At 37.1% G+C, this 18,294-nt stretch overlaps 2 protein-coding genes across 4 annotated transcripts; both read right to left on the bottom strand.

Moving 5' to 3' along the window:
* Positions 1 to 224: 224 nt before the first annotated feature.
* LOC103426969 (nodulin homeobox) lies at positions 225 to 7,852 on the bottom strand. The gene is made up of 18 exons (XM_008365048.4): positions 7,624 to 7,852; positions 6,651 to 6,702; positions 6,165 to 6,293; positions 5,904 to 6,062; positions 5,173 to 5,256; positions 4,968 to 5,096; positions 4,517 to 4,735; positions 3,972 to 4,103; positions 3,739 to 3,834; positions 3,502 to 3,663; positions 2,900 to 3,191; positions 2,678 to 2,803; positions 2,525 to 2,594; positions 2,193 to 2,256; positions 2,026 to 2,091; positions 1,235 to 1,732; positions 1,087 to 1,121; positions 225 to 953 (listed from the first exon to the last, which is right to left on the bottom strand). The coding sequence occupies exons 2-18, from the start codon at positions 6,690 to 6,692 to the stop codon at positions 422 to 424; spliced, it is 2,835 nt and encodes a 944-aa protein (XP_008363270.3). The 5' UTR covers positions 6,693 to 6,702; positions 7,624 to 7,852; the 3' UTR covers positions 225 to 421.
* Positions 7,853 to 9,636: 1,784 nt separating this feature from the next.
* LOC103426968 (retinoblastoma-related protein-like) lies at positions 9,637 to 18,043 on the bottom strand. 3 transcript variants are annotated; one of them, XM_008365046.4, is made up of 19 exons: positions 17,806 to 18,043; positions 17,216 to 17,349; positions 16,923 to 17,027; positions 16,632 to 16,774; positions 16,436 to 16,532; positions 16,268 to 16,314; positions 15,129 to 15,327; positions 14,806 to 14,872; positions 14,456 to 14,635; positions 13,762 to 13,955; positions 12,755 to 13,625; positions 12,405 to 12,567; positions 12,228 to 12,300; positions 11,853 to 12,026; positions 11,658 to 11,777; positions 11,434 to 11,581; positions 11,211 to 11,323; positions 10,085 to 10,200; positions 9,637 to 9,998 (listed from the first exon to the last, which is right to left on the bottom strand). In XM_008365046.4, exons 2-19 carry the CDS (start codon positions 17,336 to 17,338, stop codon positions 9,848 to 9,850), a joined length of 3,084 nt encoding a protein of 1,027 aa, XP_008363268.2. In that variant the 5' UTR covers positions 17,339 to 17,349; positions 17,806 to 18,043; the 3' UTR covers positions 9,637 to 9,847. The 3 variants fall into 3 exon arrangements, with proteins under 3 accessions (XP_008363268.2, XP_008363269.2, XP_070673959.1); XM_008365047.4 differs by having other exon boundaries at positions 17,216 to 17,345; positions 17,806 to 17,992; XM_070817858.1 differs by lacking the exon at positions 17,806 to 18,043 and adding an exon at positions 17,510 to 17,651.
* Between the last annotated feature and the right edge of the window lie 251 nt (positions 18,044 to 18,294).

The following is an 18,294-nucleotide window of genomic DNA, read 5'->3' as shown; positions in this document are numbered from 1 at the left end:
TCGCACATGCCTCGCGTGTTGTAGCATATTTCTAACTAACTTGGCTTAAATCTTATGAGATTAGAAATTTTATTTAATTTACAGTGTGGAGATAAAAATCACTGGGTTTTATTTCAACTGCTCGAATGGAAAGGGAGTTGTATACCCTTGTTCGAACGGTTCAGATGTTGCTCGACAAACTTGTCGTGCTCTAATCAATTCTTCGTTGTAAAATACTTCTCCGGTTATCAAGATTCAAGACATTTTGGTTTATTTCTACATTATTGAGTTTGAAGCGTTTATTTCTAAATTAAAACTTTTTCAAAGCTAGAAAATTTCGAAATCTAATTACAAGAAGGTACGATAACATCGTCGCAGTTAAGAGAGGGGACTTCTAGTTCTACTGAGGCCGAGGGGGTTTAACCCTTCACTTGCGCATAACTCATTGAGGACGATATAAGAAAGTCATGTTCGAATCCCACAACACTCTCATCACGCCAATCTTTGTTTCTGCCTCCTCAAATGAAACGCCGGTGGCCATAGACGGGTGCGGAAGCCTCGTTGATCTTCTAGCTTTAAGCTCTTTAACATCCACGACATACGCCCTCAGCTCTTCCAAGTTCCTACCGTACCATTGGCCACGCACCTGAAACACCTTTCCTATTCCGATCTGCTCTCCATTTGCACCTACCAGCACAACAGAGTCACCTTGCTTGCACTGTGCAAAATCTGCAGAACTCCCAACTGTTTCTGCCACGTTATTCTCGGCTACCTCTCCAATACCAGGTCTCAACATGATTTGAGGATCTCTCCTCGCATTTTGTTGGGCGGAAGCATCTCCACCAGGACTATCGGGGGAGACGTTGGACCTTTGTCCTCGCCCAGCTTGCTTTTCTGGCAAAGCATTGTCAGCCTCTGGTGTTGCACGAACATCCTTAGCTGTGCGGGCTAGCCTGGCTTTTCGATTGTTTAACCTGCGGACACAACAATAATTGTTTTCATAACAAGCAATACCCATAAAAAATATCAACAGCATTAGGATACTAAAAGTAGTTTTAAGCAATGCCGTGGAGAAAACAAATTCATCAAAAAATGAGGATGGCTTACCAATTTTTTAGCTGTGCGCATGTAACCTCGGAACCCTGGATAACACAATAGTACATTTCTTAGTCAAGTGAAGTTTGGTATTGTTGTTGATATATAGTGAATAAAAATTCAACATACGTTATTTATAAAGTTTGAAGTATCGACTTACATGAAAACTTAATTTCTCAGCCCATGATTGTACTGAGGCTGCATTTCGCTGCATATCAGGTTCATCCAATAAGGCTCTCTCAACAAGTTCCACCTGCATATCATTCATTATTGTTCGTTTCCGTTTTCTCCGCTGCTTTTCCTCAGACGGAAGAGTTTCAACCTTTTCATCCTCTGGGGTTCCCCCGTATCCACTTTCCTTTATGTGCGCACTCGTCTTTGGAAATTCACTGTTTTCCATCTGATCAACAGCATTTTTTCCTCTTGTTGAGCTTGTGTCTGAACCACTTGTTTCAACATTATGAGCATCTCTTTCGTACACCCTAAAACGTCCAGATGCATTCCCGGATAAACCTTTGTCTTCCTTGACATCAACTTGGTCCGCATCTTGAAAATCAGAATTCTCAGACATTTCCTCAAGGTTAGCACTTCTGTTATTAAGATTAGAAGGTTGTTTACTCAATAATGGCGGCGAGCATCCTCCAGTACTCTGAGCCTCCTACCAGGAATCAAACTTTACTTTCAGGTCACTATGTTGAGAAATAACTACATCCCTGTTAGCAAACTCCACTGGCCAATATAGTTCTCTTAAAATATTGAATAAAGCATGTAACAGTGACTATTGATGCATATTTTAAAGATAATAATCCGTTTGCCTCCCCAGTGCTACGAGTCTCATGTTAAATTTTAATTGTGTTCGTGGAGCATACTGAAGTACAAATTGAAGCACATGAACTTAATAATGTGGCCACACAGTGCAAGTATAACTACCAGCATTTCCAGGCCACCTACCTGATGATCACTGATGTTGAGTTTAGCAAATTTATCTCTATACATTGACTCCTCGTGTTTCTTTGCCTGCCAGCATCATTGTATGGAAACATTTAAACATAGGTAAGGGGTAGTGCGGAGGAACAAATAAAATGGGAAAGCTCATTTCTAGAAAATAAAAGTTTTACCTGAACTCGGGTTTCTTCAAATTCAGCCGAAGTGATTAACGATTGTAATTGCTTAGAGAAAACCCTAACATGTAAGTATGAATAAAAGTAAGCGATACTACATAGCTAGTGTACTGAATTATAAAATTGATAGATAAAACATATACTAATCTCTATATAATCATTGTAACATATATCAAGTAGATAATAGATTCCAGGTAACATCCATTATACAACTACAAGACCAATGCCAGCTCTGCGGCGAAGACAATATTAACAGGGTGAGGTCAAATTCTAGCATTAATAATAGATTAAAAGACTACGAAAAAGAAACATGGTTGACAGTATATCACCTTAAGAGCTGCACGTCCTCCTCATTCAAAAAATTGGGAATTAATGATTCTGCATGACTTAGCAACGAACCTACACACAAAATTTACTTGTAAGGAAGGGATTTACTTCTGCAATTATGTTTTACAGAAAGATTATTCAGGGATCATTATTACGTAGATTTCTGCAAACAGTTGCAGCTTTAGGAGTATCAGAAGCAAGGGAAAATCCGGGCAATGTGTTCGATAAATCCATTTGCAAGTACTCCAGAAATTTATTAACAAAGTGGTTCCTCTCCTGTTCTGTAAATTAAAATAGAGAACTCCATTAGTAAGACAACAAAACAATGACATGTACTAGTTGAAGCGATAAAGAGGAATTACAAAATCAAGAACCACCTTCACAGACGGTGGGAATGAAACAATGGAGATTTGCAATTATTTTCACAAATAAGGCCGTTCTCTGATGTGAATAAGAAGCCTGGGTCACAATACTGGGAGTAACAGGAAATTCTAAACTTGTTGCATTTAGTTGGTCAACTGATGAGGATACATCCAAAACCCATCCAGCTGTTGCAAATGAGTCATACTCAATACTGCCATCTTCTTCCTTTAGAGGGAGTTCAGAAGAACACCAACAGGATACAAAATCTCCATGTGGGAGCAAAAATATTGCAGTGATCACTTTAGTCTGGAGGGACATACAAACGGTGTAGTAAAACAAAATTTCATGATTAGAAGCTATTTTATACAAATGTACGATGCGAGGTTCCTCAAAAAATACAAACGGATGATGCGAGCACACTAGGTGTACCAAAATTATGTGGATAATGCAATGGTTTCTAATGAAAAAAGAAATTTTAGCTTCTCCAAATGTTAGAGAATACTGAAGCACAATGATGGTAAAAAAGAGTGAAAAAAATAAAAAAAGAAGAAAAGCATTAGCATGTAAGAGGATAACAAAAGTAAACCTAGATGAGAGAGAGATGATTATAGCTTACAAAGTAATGTGTCATGTAGGATCGAAAATTTGAATCATCAGAAAATATATCGGCTAGGCGCATTGCATTGAGTTGCAAAAGCCCCACTGGGTAACTTCTATCAGAAAATGCAGCAAAAGATCTGGGGTCTTTTCCAAAAGCAGTCTTCATTACCTCAAGAACCTGCTTCAAAACTACTTAATTAACGGCAAGCAGCTGGAAAATTAAAAAATAGGCTGGCTGGGAACAAACACTAACCTCCAATACAACAGACTTTGCCAAATCCAAGCTTGCTGGCGAGCTGGAAACTTCATCCAGGTAAGACATACTTTCTGCTTCACTCAGGCTCAATAACTGCAACAAGGATAGTAGTGACTGGTTAGTGAGGATTTGCACATGGGTATACGTACAATAATAATGTGTCCTAGATTCTAAAGCAGAATAAAAGTCCTGAGTATATTTAAAGACAGATTTTCATAACTAAGACTCACCATTGAAAGTATTTTAGCTTTGAGCCTAGATACAGCAGCCACAACTCTAGCAGATGTCGCAAACTGAGGCACGACATTTAGCTTCAAGATGGCTTGAGCCAGAAACAGAACACCACCTTTTCCACATAGTTCCTGTGCAAAACCAGAAACAGACAACTTACTCAAATACAATTCCATATCATTGGGTATACAACGAAATAGCATAAAGCCAAAACCCTTAATCTTTAATAGGACCCATTCAAGACTGTCGTCTATGGAATTCCTGATATACTCTAATACTCTTCAACATTGTCTCATTATTGCAAATACTGAATTCTCCATTTCTCCCTCTAAGTACCAGCCCTAACTAGTCTACATCCAAGTTCAGTTAAAGAGTGTCTGGTATCATCTTCTCAGGAATTGTCTGCTTTCAGTTTTGACCAGACTCACCTGTTTTCACTTGTTTTTCTTTCCCCCTTAACAAACTTACAGACAACAGAATCAATATTGTTCCAGCATAACATTTTCCCCCAAACTTTAAGAACAGAGAGATCTTGTTCAGAAACCTTATTCCTGAGTAATCGTTCCCGAAACAACTTTTGTTGGCACAGCAATTGAAGAAACTGTAAAGAGGCTTCGCATTGCTGGCAGAGAGAGTGAACTATTTGCTCACTAGTCAAACTTGATTTTGTACAGAAATCATCCTGTTGAGCTGACAGCTTGATCTTAAGAAACTTCATGGAAACACAAACTGCTCCAAAAGCAGCATCCATAAACACATCAACCTGTAGCAGACAAGTTTTAGAATCAACAAGATCAATATGTAGCACAAGAATAACTGGAAAAATACATATAACAACCACAACTACTACCACTCCAACAAAAGCCACAAAAGCAGAAAACTGCAGAATAATCCCATGACCATAAATATATGGCTATAAGAAGAGCTTATAAAATTTCCAATTAAACACTGTTTCTATGAATGTGCTTGAAAGAATCATTTAGGGCTAATGTTACCTTAGGATGTGCAAGCAATACTTGAACAAGATCTTGCCATTGCGAAGATATACAAACGGTTAGTAAATGTAGACTGCACGCAACCAGTGCAGATTGCATCAGGGGTGCCATACCAAAATTATGATTTTTCTGCATCATGAAAGCAAGTCTCAGTAGAGATAAAAGGAAAGGATATTAAATCTTAAAGGTAAGGATTAGGGAGAACCTGTTCATAACCACCAAAAACAATTAGTATATAAAACACCAGGTCAAGCAGCTGCTCTGACACTTTTACATCATCCAGCAAAACCTGAAACCATGAATGATATTTTTGTCTCATTGTCATATATTATTTCCATAAGAATTTTCAAACTGTTTGAAAGATGGCAATGAAGTAATCAGACTTCAAACAAAATTTCATTAAAAAGACTAGAATGAGAGGACAAAAGTTTATGCAACTACCCAGAAAACTATTAATGTCACATTTGTGTGCCTCCATTGAGAAAAAGGTTCCAAGTGCCATAACAAGTTTCAAACATCAAAGTTCATCAGTACCGGAAACATTTACAGGGTTACATTATAATCTATAATTACGGCATACCCTATGACCCGAAATGACAACTACATTTTTGTTTTACATAAAGTCAGAGAAGCTCCTGGCAATCCTTTATACAAGGATATTAAACTACCCCACCCTTACACTAACTTACGAAAATAATCATTGGCCACGACAGTGCATATAGAAAAGAGAGAAGATGTCAACATTGCATTAGAAAAGAGTGAAGATGTCTTATTGAATATTCACCAAATGCTACAGATTATATGAAGTTTCACGTCACTGCATCAAAATTGAATAAGCATACTACACAATTCTTTTATGTGTACAACACAAGAAAGGAAATGCAAACAATAAAACAGAAAGAGAATAAAACTTGGATCAAAAGTACTACAATCAACCTGTTCAAGTTTGGCATGTCGAGGTGCTAAATCACACAAGGAGTGCAATAGCCTGATACCGCATGATAGGTATTTGAAAAGAGCTTCATCTCTGTCAGATGACATAAGCACTGCAATAAGGTGCAGAGGAAGGAAGCCCGCAAGCTTTTCCACATCAATCTGAAAAAGAACAAGATTTTAGAAATGACACATCTATAAAAAGGTCAGGATACAAAGGCATGGTATGAAAATAAAATACTAACAGTGGAAATAAATTCTGACCTTTTTTGAAATTGATCCTTTTTCTGTAACATACTGAATAGTAAAACTTTCAGAGTCCCTCGGTAATTTATTAAGTTCCTGAGAGTTAATCCCATGTAACTCCTTCACAGCTGAAACTAAGTCAATAACCTGTCCATGCAAAGAAAATAATACTTATTCATGCACACAGACTGAATTTGGAAAGAACAGACTAATTGGTTGCCTAATTAACAAATTCGGGTCCTCTCCTTTTCCAGGCTATCCTTGTTTCTTAACTCTAGTGGTCCATTAGGAATCTCAAGATTCTTCCATCTTGCTTTAGGGTTTGATTAAAAAACTAAAAAAATCCATACAACTATTGGGATTAATAATAGGCCACTTGGATTACAAATCCAGGGCATACAAGACAATGTGAATATTTGGATCCCTAATGAACATATAACAACAAAAAGACAATAAATAAATAAATTATTCATACGGTCAACTATTAGGAGTTGAGAATCTTACTTGTGTAGTACTACATGACGCTTCTTCCTTAGCATGTCTCATTCTACAAAACCTATGCACAATAAGGGAAAAAAAAGGAAATATAAGAACATTCATACTCATTGGAGTAAAATTTTAGCGAAGCCACCTCCAAGAATCCGTCAGATTAAGCTTGTGAATGTGTTTGAATGCACATAAACATACCACACATTATATTTGGTATCTTTTTGCTTACCTCAACGGAAAGCATTGTTAAAATTTTGGAACAATATAAGTTTTTTTCATACATTTCAGAGGTTGCAAACCTAATTTAAGACTTTAAGGAAAACTCAACGGTACGAGTAAATTTTATTAATAACAAAAAAAGATACACCTAGTCAGGGGGACGCAGATACCTTATGGCCCTTACCCCTCAAAATGCATATCTATACATAAAAAACAACCAAAATAATAAAAAGATAACGAACTCACAAACAAAACAGCAAAATATCAATATAACAAATAAAAGCGCAATGTTATACAATGTAAAACTATTTAAATGCTGCCCTTGCAATGTTATACAATGTAAAACTATTTAAATGCTGCCCTTCTCATCTTCAAAGCATCAAAAGCATCAATCACCAAATCCGTATCAATTCCATCAGCAAATTCTTTTTCAATATAGAGAATCACACCACCACACTAACCTAGTGATCAAATGCAGAGTCATTAGGATTCATGAACTTAGCATGTGAACTTTGAAATACGACTAAATTATTAACTAACATAAGACCAAATCGAAATCCATAATTTCTAATTCCAAGTTAAATAATAAGCACTCCTACAATAGTTCCTAATTCCTAACCCTAAAATTTAATTTCACACTAAAACACCCAAATTTCAAATTCGGTTTTCGAAATTAATTATGATACCAAATTCTTCAAATTAAGGAATATTAAAACCTAATTCTTACATCAGAAAGAATAAAAATTAAGAATTAAGAAAAAATAGATACCTGAGTGCATCTGCAGCGTGTTGTCGAACTGGGTAGTGGCTCCGTGCTGCTGCTTCCGAATGGCTGGCAGAGGTCGGCGGTGGCTGTCTGGCTGTTGAGCGAGTGCGCCGGTGGCTGTGGCTGACAGGCTGAGAAGCGGTGAAACGTAGTAGAAGAAGAATTGGAAAGTTGAAGTCGCTGAATTCTGAGCGTAGAAATTAGAAAGAGACTAGCCGCAGTGGTCTCTATCAATAATTTTTTATTTAATTTAATTTTTTATTTAATATTTTATTTAGCCCAAACAAAATGGGCTGGGCCTGATGGGGGACAGTAACCTTTGGATTCTCTCATCTCGAGAGACCGGATAAGAGTAGCAAAACGACAAAGATTTCCTGAAAAAGTAGTCATTTACCACTACAACCTGACCATTATTTTTATATGACACTTTTATTAAAATATTTTTTTTTACCACAAACGGTCTTTAAAATTGAATTAAGATTGTTTATAAAGTTGAAAATCAAACAACGGAGTTCTAGAAATAAGTGTCTCAAGTCAATGTGATATTTCTGTTACAATTCTATAAAAAATTATGTTATGTAATGATGTGGCACATAAATGAGTTGCACAAATCTAATTAAATTAAAAATAAGTTTAATAATTCGATAACTAATTAAAAAAAGTTGTAAACCCAAAAACTCAGTCATGCAATCATCTCTGATCCCAACGTGCACTCATCTACCTCCATCTATGGTAGCCTCCGTCCTAAAAAATAAATTCTTAAGACACTCATCTTTACACTCTTTGATATTAGACCAAGATCGATACCACCTTTGGTGGGAACTTGGATTGGCGACGACTGATCTGACATCACCGTTGAAATTGGGGCAATCGATAACCTCACGACCTTAATCTCAAAGAGCTTGTTGCGCACTCCCTCGATGATATTGTTGACGCGGAGAACGGCAAGCTTTGCCTTGATATGTTTCACTGGGCAAAAGGTATTTTGACAAAAATTTTAGTTATTTACTAAATTAGTATACTCATATCAGCACATAACATAACTTTTGATAGAAATGTGACGGAGAGACCACATTAATCTGCAACACCTATTTTTAGGGACTGTATTTATCGATTTTCAATTCCAATGATATCTTGATAGTGTGGGTCAATTTCAAGGATTATTGTGATAAAAATTCCTAAATCTTGTAGGACCCATTTATGCAACACATCAGCATATAACAGAATTTTTTACAAAATTGTAACGAAAGGATCACATTGATTTATGACATCTATTTTCAGGGACTACATTGATCGATTTTTTTATTTCATGGACCATCTTAAAGGTGTGGATGAATTTCAAAGACCATTTGTGATAAAAAAATAAAAAATAAAAAAAACCCTTAAAATAATATTTGCGAGTACTAGGTTTTAAAACTATTGCAATTACAATTTTAATGATCATTTTATGGAATAATTGTGTTGGCATAAGTGGATTATGACTTACGAGTGGAGCGGAAGTAATTTGCTTTGTAGTTGATGGCTAAAATTCTGAAGTCTTGGTTTTTTCTGACCACACAAAAAGTAAGACTATTTATTATATTCGTTGACTAAACCTTATTCCTATGTAATTTGACTTGCTTAATCCATTACCATCATTTCCAACCAAAATAAAAACAAAGTGTTTAGAATAATTGGGTTATGGTCATGATTGAGTTTACGAGAAAGAGTGATTTGGCCAATACAACTACACCCACGTTTACTCTGTTGCAAGAACTTAAAAATACAAGATTAAATACATTGTTTTTCAGGATGTGTGTCAATCGTGTGCATACGGGTATCTCCAAAAGTCAAATGTTGCCAAAAAATATACACCAATGAATACGGATTTCAAGTATCAGATACGTATTCGGGGTGTATCGAGTGAGTATTGGAGCATCCGGTATGGATGCATCTGACGACACGCACGTTCACAAGAACTCACATTCAACAGAAGAACGGCGATACAATTACTTGAAACGTAAAAAGGCCATGAAGAAAACAAGAGAAACAAAACTTTTATTCAAATTAGCTAACCTACCTAACATGTATCATCAATACATGGAGAAGTAAGGGAGCCTGTGGCGGCCATTCTACGTAACTCCGGCCGCTCATTCAGAACCCCGTGTCATCAACGGAAAATGCATAAAATAACTGCGAAGAATCAAAGGACTAGATTTACAAAGAGGAAAACTATACAGCCGTTGGATTATGAGTCAGGTTGCTCAGTTTTCACTGGGGCACCGGGTGAGGATGAACAACTCCCATTTTGAAGGTACAGGCTGCTGGCCACCATAGAATCACTGACCAAGCCTACATCAACGTTGTCGAAGTTGAGAGTGCCTCTGAGCTTTCGGGTACTGAAAAGGGAAATGAATGCATCAGAGGAATCATTATTTAGTGACAATTTACCTTGGTTAATCTCATCCATAAACTAAAAGCATACCCGTTCAAGCGGTTGTTGATGGCAGTGAGATCTTTCGAAGGGCTCTGATAAGCATGAGTACTCTCCCCAACACAAGCATAATAGCTTTTTGAGCTATGTGATATCAAAGCATCCATCTGTGAACAGTTCGGAATCAGATTCAGACTCGAAACCAATAATTGATTTCTTTGCAGAAATTAATTAAACATAATGCAAATACATTGAGAGAATCTCAACATTACTACACTATCATGATCCCAAGAGTCTTGAAGACTATAGCCGAAGGGTAGACGTGATAGTATCTTCGGCTAACAATACATATTTGGCTGAGTTAAACGATTGGCTACCATGTCACATACAACCATTAGCTAAGTCAAGCAACATGGTCCATGAAATACGTATACAGTATCCCGGAACTCTTGAAATAAAATATGTTATGTTGACCTTATATTGCATACTTGGTAGATAGATAGACCTTAGTAGCCTAATGAAAACATAAATGAGACTATACTTTCACAGAGATGCAGATAGTTGATGTACATCTGATATATACAAATGGTATGACAATGAAAAGAATGGAATCAACAAAATATTGACATGATTTCACTTGCATCACTTCAATCTATCTCTATATTGCATCCAAAGTGGAAAAACGAAACTGAACAATCCCTTGGCCAAATTGAGTCCTGAGACTTAAAGCCAGATGCTCATAAAGTATGCTCAAAGTGAGAATTCATGCATGAATATATAGCGAAGTCCTAAGAAATACACAGAACACTTTGAGCCAAAAACAACTTACTAGACTTTCCCCTTAATAAATTTATATAACCAGTTTGTATCTCATGGACTTGTGTTAAGGCCAATGGGCTTTGAGGTTTCACAAACGAAAAGAATAAGAGGCCGACACATCAAATGTTCACCAAAAAAGGGCATAATAGAACTGCAATGTTGACCTATCAAAGACTTGAGATTCAAAATTCCAGTAATATAAAACTAGTTATGTTAAATAAGTTGCAGATTAAAACATATTGAACAAGTTAACATAACTTTGCGTTGAACATGAGAGATGACCTCTTTTATTCTATGAGGCGACGTGTATGAAAAAGAAAAATGGAATTCCCACGACTCTGGAAAACTAAACAAGTACCTTAGATGATCGCAATGGAGAGACGTAAACATTGTGCGCTGCAGAAACTTTCTTTGGAGACATATCAGGAAGACTTGGAAAAGTAGATACTTTAGGTGATCCAGGGCATGGAGCTAATTGGCCGGTAAAACAAGATGAGCTTATTAGGGAGTGGTAGATATGATTATCCCAAAAGAAACAGGAAATACATTAGGCAGTTACACATATGTTTTAACACACATACCATCATTATTGTTGTTAACTTCAGGAACCACGTTAGCTCTTGTAGTTGCTGTAACAGCAGGTCCGAGCTCAACTAGCAGGGTCTTCACAGAAGGTATGAATATTTCATTGTAAAATGTTATGATATCCACGTGTTCCTGTGCGGGTCTCTGTAACCAAAACATAAGAAAGGTTGGGATTTATCCAGGAAACTAACAGTGATAAAGTAAATATTAGGCATCGTACCCCATTACGGCGTGGTGAAGGCCACTCAACAAACACGCCTCGAAAAACTTCCGGTTTACATTGTGGTTGCTTTCTGTAGTTGTATATGATTTCCCGAAATGTGAGATTTAGTTGAGAAATCTGCAACCAGAAAACAGTGAGTAAGAAAAGATTATTTCACAGCATTGCATAAAACTGTCAAAAGTAATATCACACCTTTGAAACTCCATAAAAACAACAAAGGATAATCTGGTCAATATGGCGGTTGAAAAAGAGAGATGTCCGCTGAACAAGTATTTGTTGAAAGAGACGATAAACATTCTCTCTTATCTGAGACAGTTGCATTCTTTCAACCATTCCATTGATTCTGACTGCCGCCAGCTTGTTTATCTAGATAAAGAAATTTATGGTTAAGAAGAGGATAAATCCTGATAAGGCAGAGTTATGAGGTCATGTGGTTAAACATGCCAAATAAACTGTTATTGGTTTAAACTACAGTCTACAACACAAATCCTCTCCAATCAGGAAGACTTTCTACAATTATTTACAGGAAAAATAAATAGAGAACTAAATTCTTGGACTGCCTCGCACCTTGCTAAAGAAAATACTGATTCCAGTTTCTGCACATGTTTCCCCTCCACCCCCTGGATTTGGTCGTGTTGGACTGCACACATGAATATCAGAATTATATTACAATTAAGAGAACAAATGAAGCAGTAAGTTGCTACAAGAAATTGGATCTATTAGTTCCTAGGACTGGAGGCATACCTGGCAAATGCAGATTGTAAAGGAGGTGGTGGCAGCTTTGACTTAAGGTTACTTAAGGCCAGAAGACGATCCTTCACAGGAGATGTAAAGGAATTCCGCTCCAGCAATATACTCCTATAGTCTGTGCAGGATCTCTTTGGAGACCTGATATCCCCATTCTGACCTGAAAAACAATGAAAATATCAAACCACCACTTCAGCACATCACTATATCATCAACCACCAAGTGGATATGAATCCATTTCCATGTACTAACACTAACCCACATAAAAATGAAGGACCAAACTACCAACTTCATTCGAGAAGATATATATATATATATGTGTGTGTGTGTGTGTGTGAAATAAATACCTAGTGAAGTCTCATGCTTCTGTAAAGAAGGTACTGGAGGCAACCCTCCACAAGGGAAGTTAATATTCATGGCAATTGCATCCAAAGATGGCATGGGCTCTGCTAATAACCCGAGACGATTTATTTCTGCTGAGAGGGCAGGTCTTGCAACAGTTAAAGAATTATACATCGAGGAACCCTTCTCCCATACCATGCTCTCCAAAAGTCGTTCTTCCAATGAATTCAGATGTCTTCTTAATTCTCTTGGGAGAGATTCTTCATGTCTAATGAAACTCTCTATCACCTTGCTAAGATCAAAAGCGGTAATACCGGTCCTCTCTAATACTGCTGGAAACAACATTGTGACAGTCTTATGTGTTGCCAGGACTAACTCTGCAGAGCAGGCTAACATGCATCTGTGAAACCTCTCATTGGTTAATAAGGAGGTCAAATTAGTTGCATGCAGTACTTGAGCCTCTGCCCTACACATTGCTTCCAAAACTCTATAATAAAGTTTGAGTGCTTCCAATCTTCGTTGCTCTTGCCAGATGTTGTCCATGAGGTTTGCACCTTGCAGGCTACCAGTTACACATCGCTCTCCCAGGGCACTATCTAGAAATATGGCCTCCAATATAATTTGTGCCCTGCGTATCACATCAGTAGTAACATCCCTATCACACGATGCCAGGAACCCCTCGAGCTCAGCTGAGGGTTTTGACGGAAGCGGAGAAATAAAGGTCCGAAGCCACTTTGCAGTTGTCATTGCAGTACTCACAGGTGTAGCCACCATCTTTGAATTAGCACCACCATTGACATGAGATGCAGGAGAGCGATGGGGAGAGAGTGGACTTGTAATTGTCTTTGTTGGGGAAGCTATGGAATCAAATTTCCTCTAACATAATAGAATAAATGAAACTATCAACAAACTCCTCTACACAAAAGTGAAAGCAACGGGAAAAAAGAAAAGAAAATAGAATTTAAAATACCACATGTATGGTCCTGAATAGTTGAATTTATTAAAAGCATACCTTCACACCAGCTACACTCATGGATCCTCCTGAAAAGCTCCCTGAACCAAGTAAGCTATCGTCCTCGTTGATGAAGACTCTCTCATCAACTTCACCCTTATTCCGAATTGCATCATCGTAATTTTTTTCTAGAATATCTAAACTGGAAGACAAAGATGGTTCCTCCATGAGACCTTCAAAGTACGTCAAACCATCTGCATTCACAGCATCATATCTTAGAACTAAAGAAATCAAGATCGTAGAAGACGAATCGAAGAATCAGAGAAGAAGAATAACAAGAATCGATCACGAATCAATCGATGTAGCAAGCAGAAAGAAGGATCGAAGCTGTGAAGCAAAATGGCGAGATACCATAAAGAAACAGAGAACTTCCTCTGTAAGTTTTCAATTGTATTGACTGAATGATAACTTTACACACTGTGTAGATATATATAGCCTTTGGCTATTTACATAGATACCCCTGACTACTTTTATAGCTGTCCTAACTAATCTCAACAGATACCACAACTAATTACATTCAGTTATTTAATAGTAATTGAATTGTTAACAGTAACAGAATTGGATGACTTGTCATTCTCCCTAATAAGAATTATTGATAAATGACAAAAGAGCACAGCAGAAAATTTCATGCAAACCATCTTCTTTTAAGTTTTGAATCAAATCATTGTATATAGCAGAAACTTTTGATACAAACCTGGATCCATATTCTCTAGATTTTCAGTTTTACAATCAGACGCCGAAACGGGCTTCTTCTTCAAAATATCTGCTATTAAACCATTAGCCATTTCCATTGTTTTTCTCAACTCATCGTCTGAGGTGTCATAAGTGTTGCAAAGCCATGCAAGCAGGTCCACACCTTTGTTGCCTTTCCTTGCTGAATTAGACACTAATCAAATCAGATCCAATAAAATGCCAAAATTGAAAAAGAAGAAAGAGGAAACACATCAAGGAAATGATCAAAATCAGAAGAAAGTTTCAAAAATTGAATATCCCTCCTTGAAAATGAAAGGAAAATCATTATATACAAAGTGGTGAAAATATTACCAAAGCGTGTTGAATCATGAATGCTGAACTTTCTGAAGCGAACAGGGACGTGAATTATTAAAATTCCCTGTAAAAAGGAAAACTGAGCAGTAAGAAAACCTACATGTTCAAGTAGGAAGCCAAAAAGGAGATATGTACATGGGTAGAAATATTACATAATATATATGTATATACACACTTTTTTCACACTTCTTCTAGGAACCTATTTCTTGTTTACTGTAAATTGGAAATCTATTAATTTCATATCATGCAGGATACTTCAAGTAACTGATTGGGATCCTAGTACCACAAACTAACAAAAGTAATGCAGAAATGCAACTGACCAAAATTGCAACCAAGCCGTTTGTGCAAGTCACCAGGTCTTTAAATCGGCTGAATACGTGTACACGAAGGGCCAAAAACAGCAACCATCCAAAACAATGATACTCTGACACATAACCAGTTCCACTGGCAACAGCTGACTGCTTATTGGCATTTGTATCACTTGTCAAGAATAACTCCCGATACGCACGTTTGTAGTACCTTGAAGCATTAAATTTTTAGTATAGGACTCTACTAGATTAAAACCTCTCAAATAAATAAAATTAAATTTGTCTGAACGAAGTACAAAAAGCATATTTGTTACGCATACAATGAAACATCCAGCATAATCTCCACATAAAGTGATGCGATACCAAATATAGTCACCCATACAAGGTTTGGATCATCTCAATGCGATTAACAATCTAGCTAGTCTGAATTAAATGGTAATCAAGCTAAGGAAAGTTTTTAGTCATATAATGTTATTTTTCTACTCAACGTCAGTGCAAATCATGAAAATAAAAAAGAAAGAGATTTCCAGACTGCGTATGGGTGAGCAGGGAAAGCCACCCATGCAGGTGCTTAGTGATTTCAGTATACTCCATTAATGTTCATGAAACTGCACAGATTAAAGGGGGTGTCATACGTTTATACAATCATCAATGGGGTGTTTAATGATGTACAATAGGTTTCAGCCATGTACTCAACTATCCTAAAGATTCATTAGAAACACTGCTTTGGCATATTTTTCTTTAATACAAGCATATTATTTCACAACATAACATCTTGAGGTTTTCTTTTAACATACTAAAGAAGAAGGATTTGCAATACAAGATAAGGTTGAGATCCAACAAATTATAGCTATTTAGTCAACCTCTTCTCTTTCTTTTTGTAATCAAACATTAATTTTAATCTATTCCAAGCCCTAGCACCCCTGCCAACCATTCCCACTACAGCCTGATAAACATCTTTCAATGTCAAGCCACTACCAACAATTTCAAAATCTGACATCAACAGACATGTACCACTGCTTATTTAGTTTCATCCTAACTACAGATAGCTCACAAAACATAAGGGAAACTTTTAAGTGAACGAGGAAAAATTCTAAAACCATCAGATAATATTAATATCAGGCATAATGGCGCAAAAGAAAGTAACTCACTTGCTTAACAGGCTCAAGTACACAAAATTTGCCTGCAGCTCTTTTGCCTGACAAATTCAGAGCTCAAATCATGAGCAAAGGATCAAGTAAGTCCAAGAAAACAGAACGTTGAAAGACATAAAAACACGGCTAATTTCAAAGCATAAACTATCTCTGACAAATTAATACCTCAAGTTTGTTTTCCCAATCTACGCCATAAATATTACTCAAAATTGAACCAGCCTTAATAACAAACTGAGGAAGCTCCTTGAAAAAATCTACAATGCTACAAAACAACCCCAAAAGGAAGAAAATTAGATGACAAGAATTCATGAGCAGCTAATTATAAGCTAAAGGAAAGAAAACAGATTGGCAAACAACATACTTCAGCTTCGTAGCTCTCAAAATTTGGAAGAGAGAAAATCCATTATCATCGGAGCTCTTCTGAGAATTATCCGAATTCTTGTTGCTCAATGTTTTCACAGAGTACAAAACAAAGGCAAACCAGAACCGTTCTGCTTCTTCAGGCTGCACAAAGAAATGCATTTAGGTTAAACCAAAACCAGAGCCAAACAAATATTCCAGCAAAAGGATCCTATAAGATATCACCTCAGACCTTATTTCACCTTAACTTATTAATATGACAACAGAATGAAAAAAAAAAACCAATACATACTGTTCCGTTGCCAATAGCTGACGCATTTGATATTAACAGATGTTTGGTTTCCTTGAACAGTTTCGCAGCTTGTGTGTAGGAGTTCTCGTCCAACGACAATACATTCTGTAGTCAGAAACCATATAAATCCACAGAAACTAAAATCAAGAAACGACGACAGAAACACAACAGAAATTCCAAGAGTATTAGAAGAACAGTTTGTAAACTAAACTTTACACACAAAATGACATCTACTACAAGAAAGAACAAGAGGATAAATTCGATCACAATCAAAAGGGGGAAAAAGTGGCAACCTTGCACAAATCAGTAAATCGATCTTGGACAGGGCCTGAATCGCTGCTCTCGGAATTTGAATTGATGGAAGGTGAAACTTCAGGCTTAGTATCTTCCATCTTCACCATAGCAGGTGGACTCATCTAAACCCTAGCTGAACCAAACCAAAATCAAAATTACCAAAGTTAATTTCTGTAAAATCATACCTCAAAACTTAAAACAAAACAAAATTGAAGGATTTATTTCCGAATGCAGGAATTTGAATTGCCAAAAACACACTACTTAAAAAACCCCCAAAATCCCAAGATTTATACCCAGAAAAGAGAGAAAATTTTCAAAACCCAGAACACCAATTCTCACTGTACGTCTACGAACTGCCGTAATTGATCTCTTCAGTCAATCGAGCAAATTTTCGCTCCAAAAATTCACTAAATCTACTTCGTAGAACAGTCAATTAAGCTTTAAAATAAAAATTAAAAAATAGTAACCAACCATCCACAAGCAGAAAAAGAGTGACAAAAATGAAAAATAAAATCCAAAAAATTGCAGCTTTAAAAAAAAATTAAAGTAAACGAATTTTTATTCCGAAGCAAAACCCGCAGAGATCTACCTATATATCTGATCCCCTTGTCGGAGCTCTCGGAGAGCAGCAGATCTGCCAATGTTAAGCAAAACGACGGCGTTCTGTTAAGCGGAGGCTCTCTCTCTCTCTCTCTTCTTCTCTCTCTGTGATTCTGGAACCCTATCTCTCTCTCTCTCTTCCTCTTCCTCTTCCTTTCTCTCTCTAAATTCGTTTGGTTTTAGGCCTCTTTTTGGGGAAACCCTGCATGTGGTAGCGCGGGAAAAACAACATAGCATCCCGTCATGACTCACATACATACATACAAAACATCCGCGGCCAATGGCGATGGGACACGTCATCAGGGTTAGGTGCTTTTTACCGCCAAAATTTCTCACCGTTACGTCTGACGAGATTCGCTGGGCGAAATGTAATGACTCTCGTTTCTGCCGTTACGGCCCGGGTGACGGAAGGGTAGGACTGTTGGGGGATGTTTTAGTCTCGTCGTCTCTCTCGGTAAAAGCGAAGCGGCCCACGGCC

Source organism: Malus domestica, chromosome 02 (genome assembly GCF_042453785.1).
Source record: "Malus domestica chromosome 02, GDT2T_hap1".
NCBI lineage: Eukaryota > Viridiplantae > Streptophyta > Magnoliopsida > Rosales > Rosaceae > Malus > Malus domestica.
Note: the sequence above shows the minus strand (reverse complement) of the source record. Positions and strands in the feature narration are given on the sequence as shown.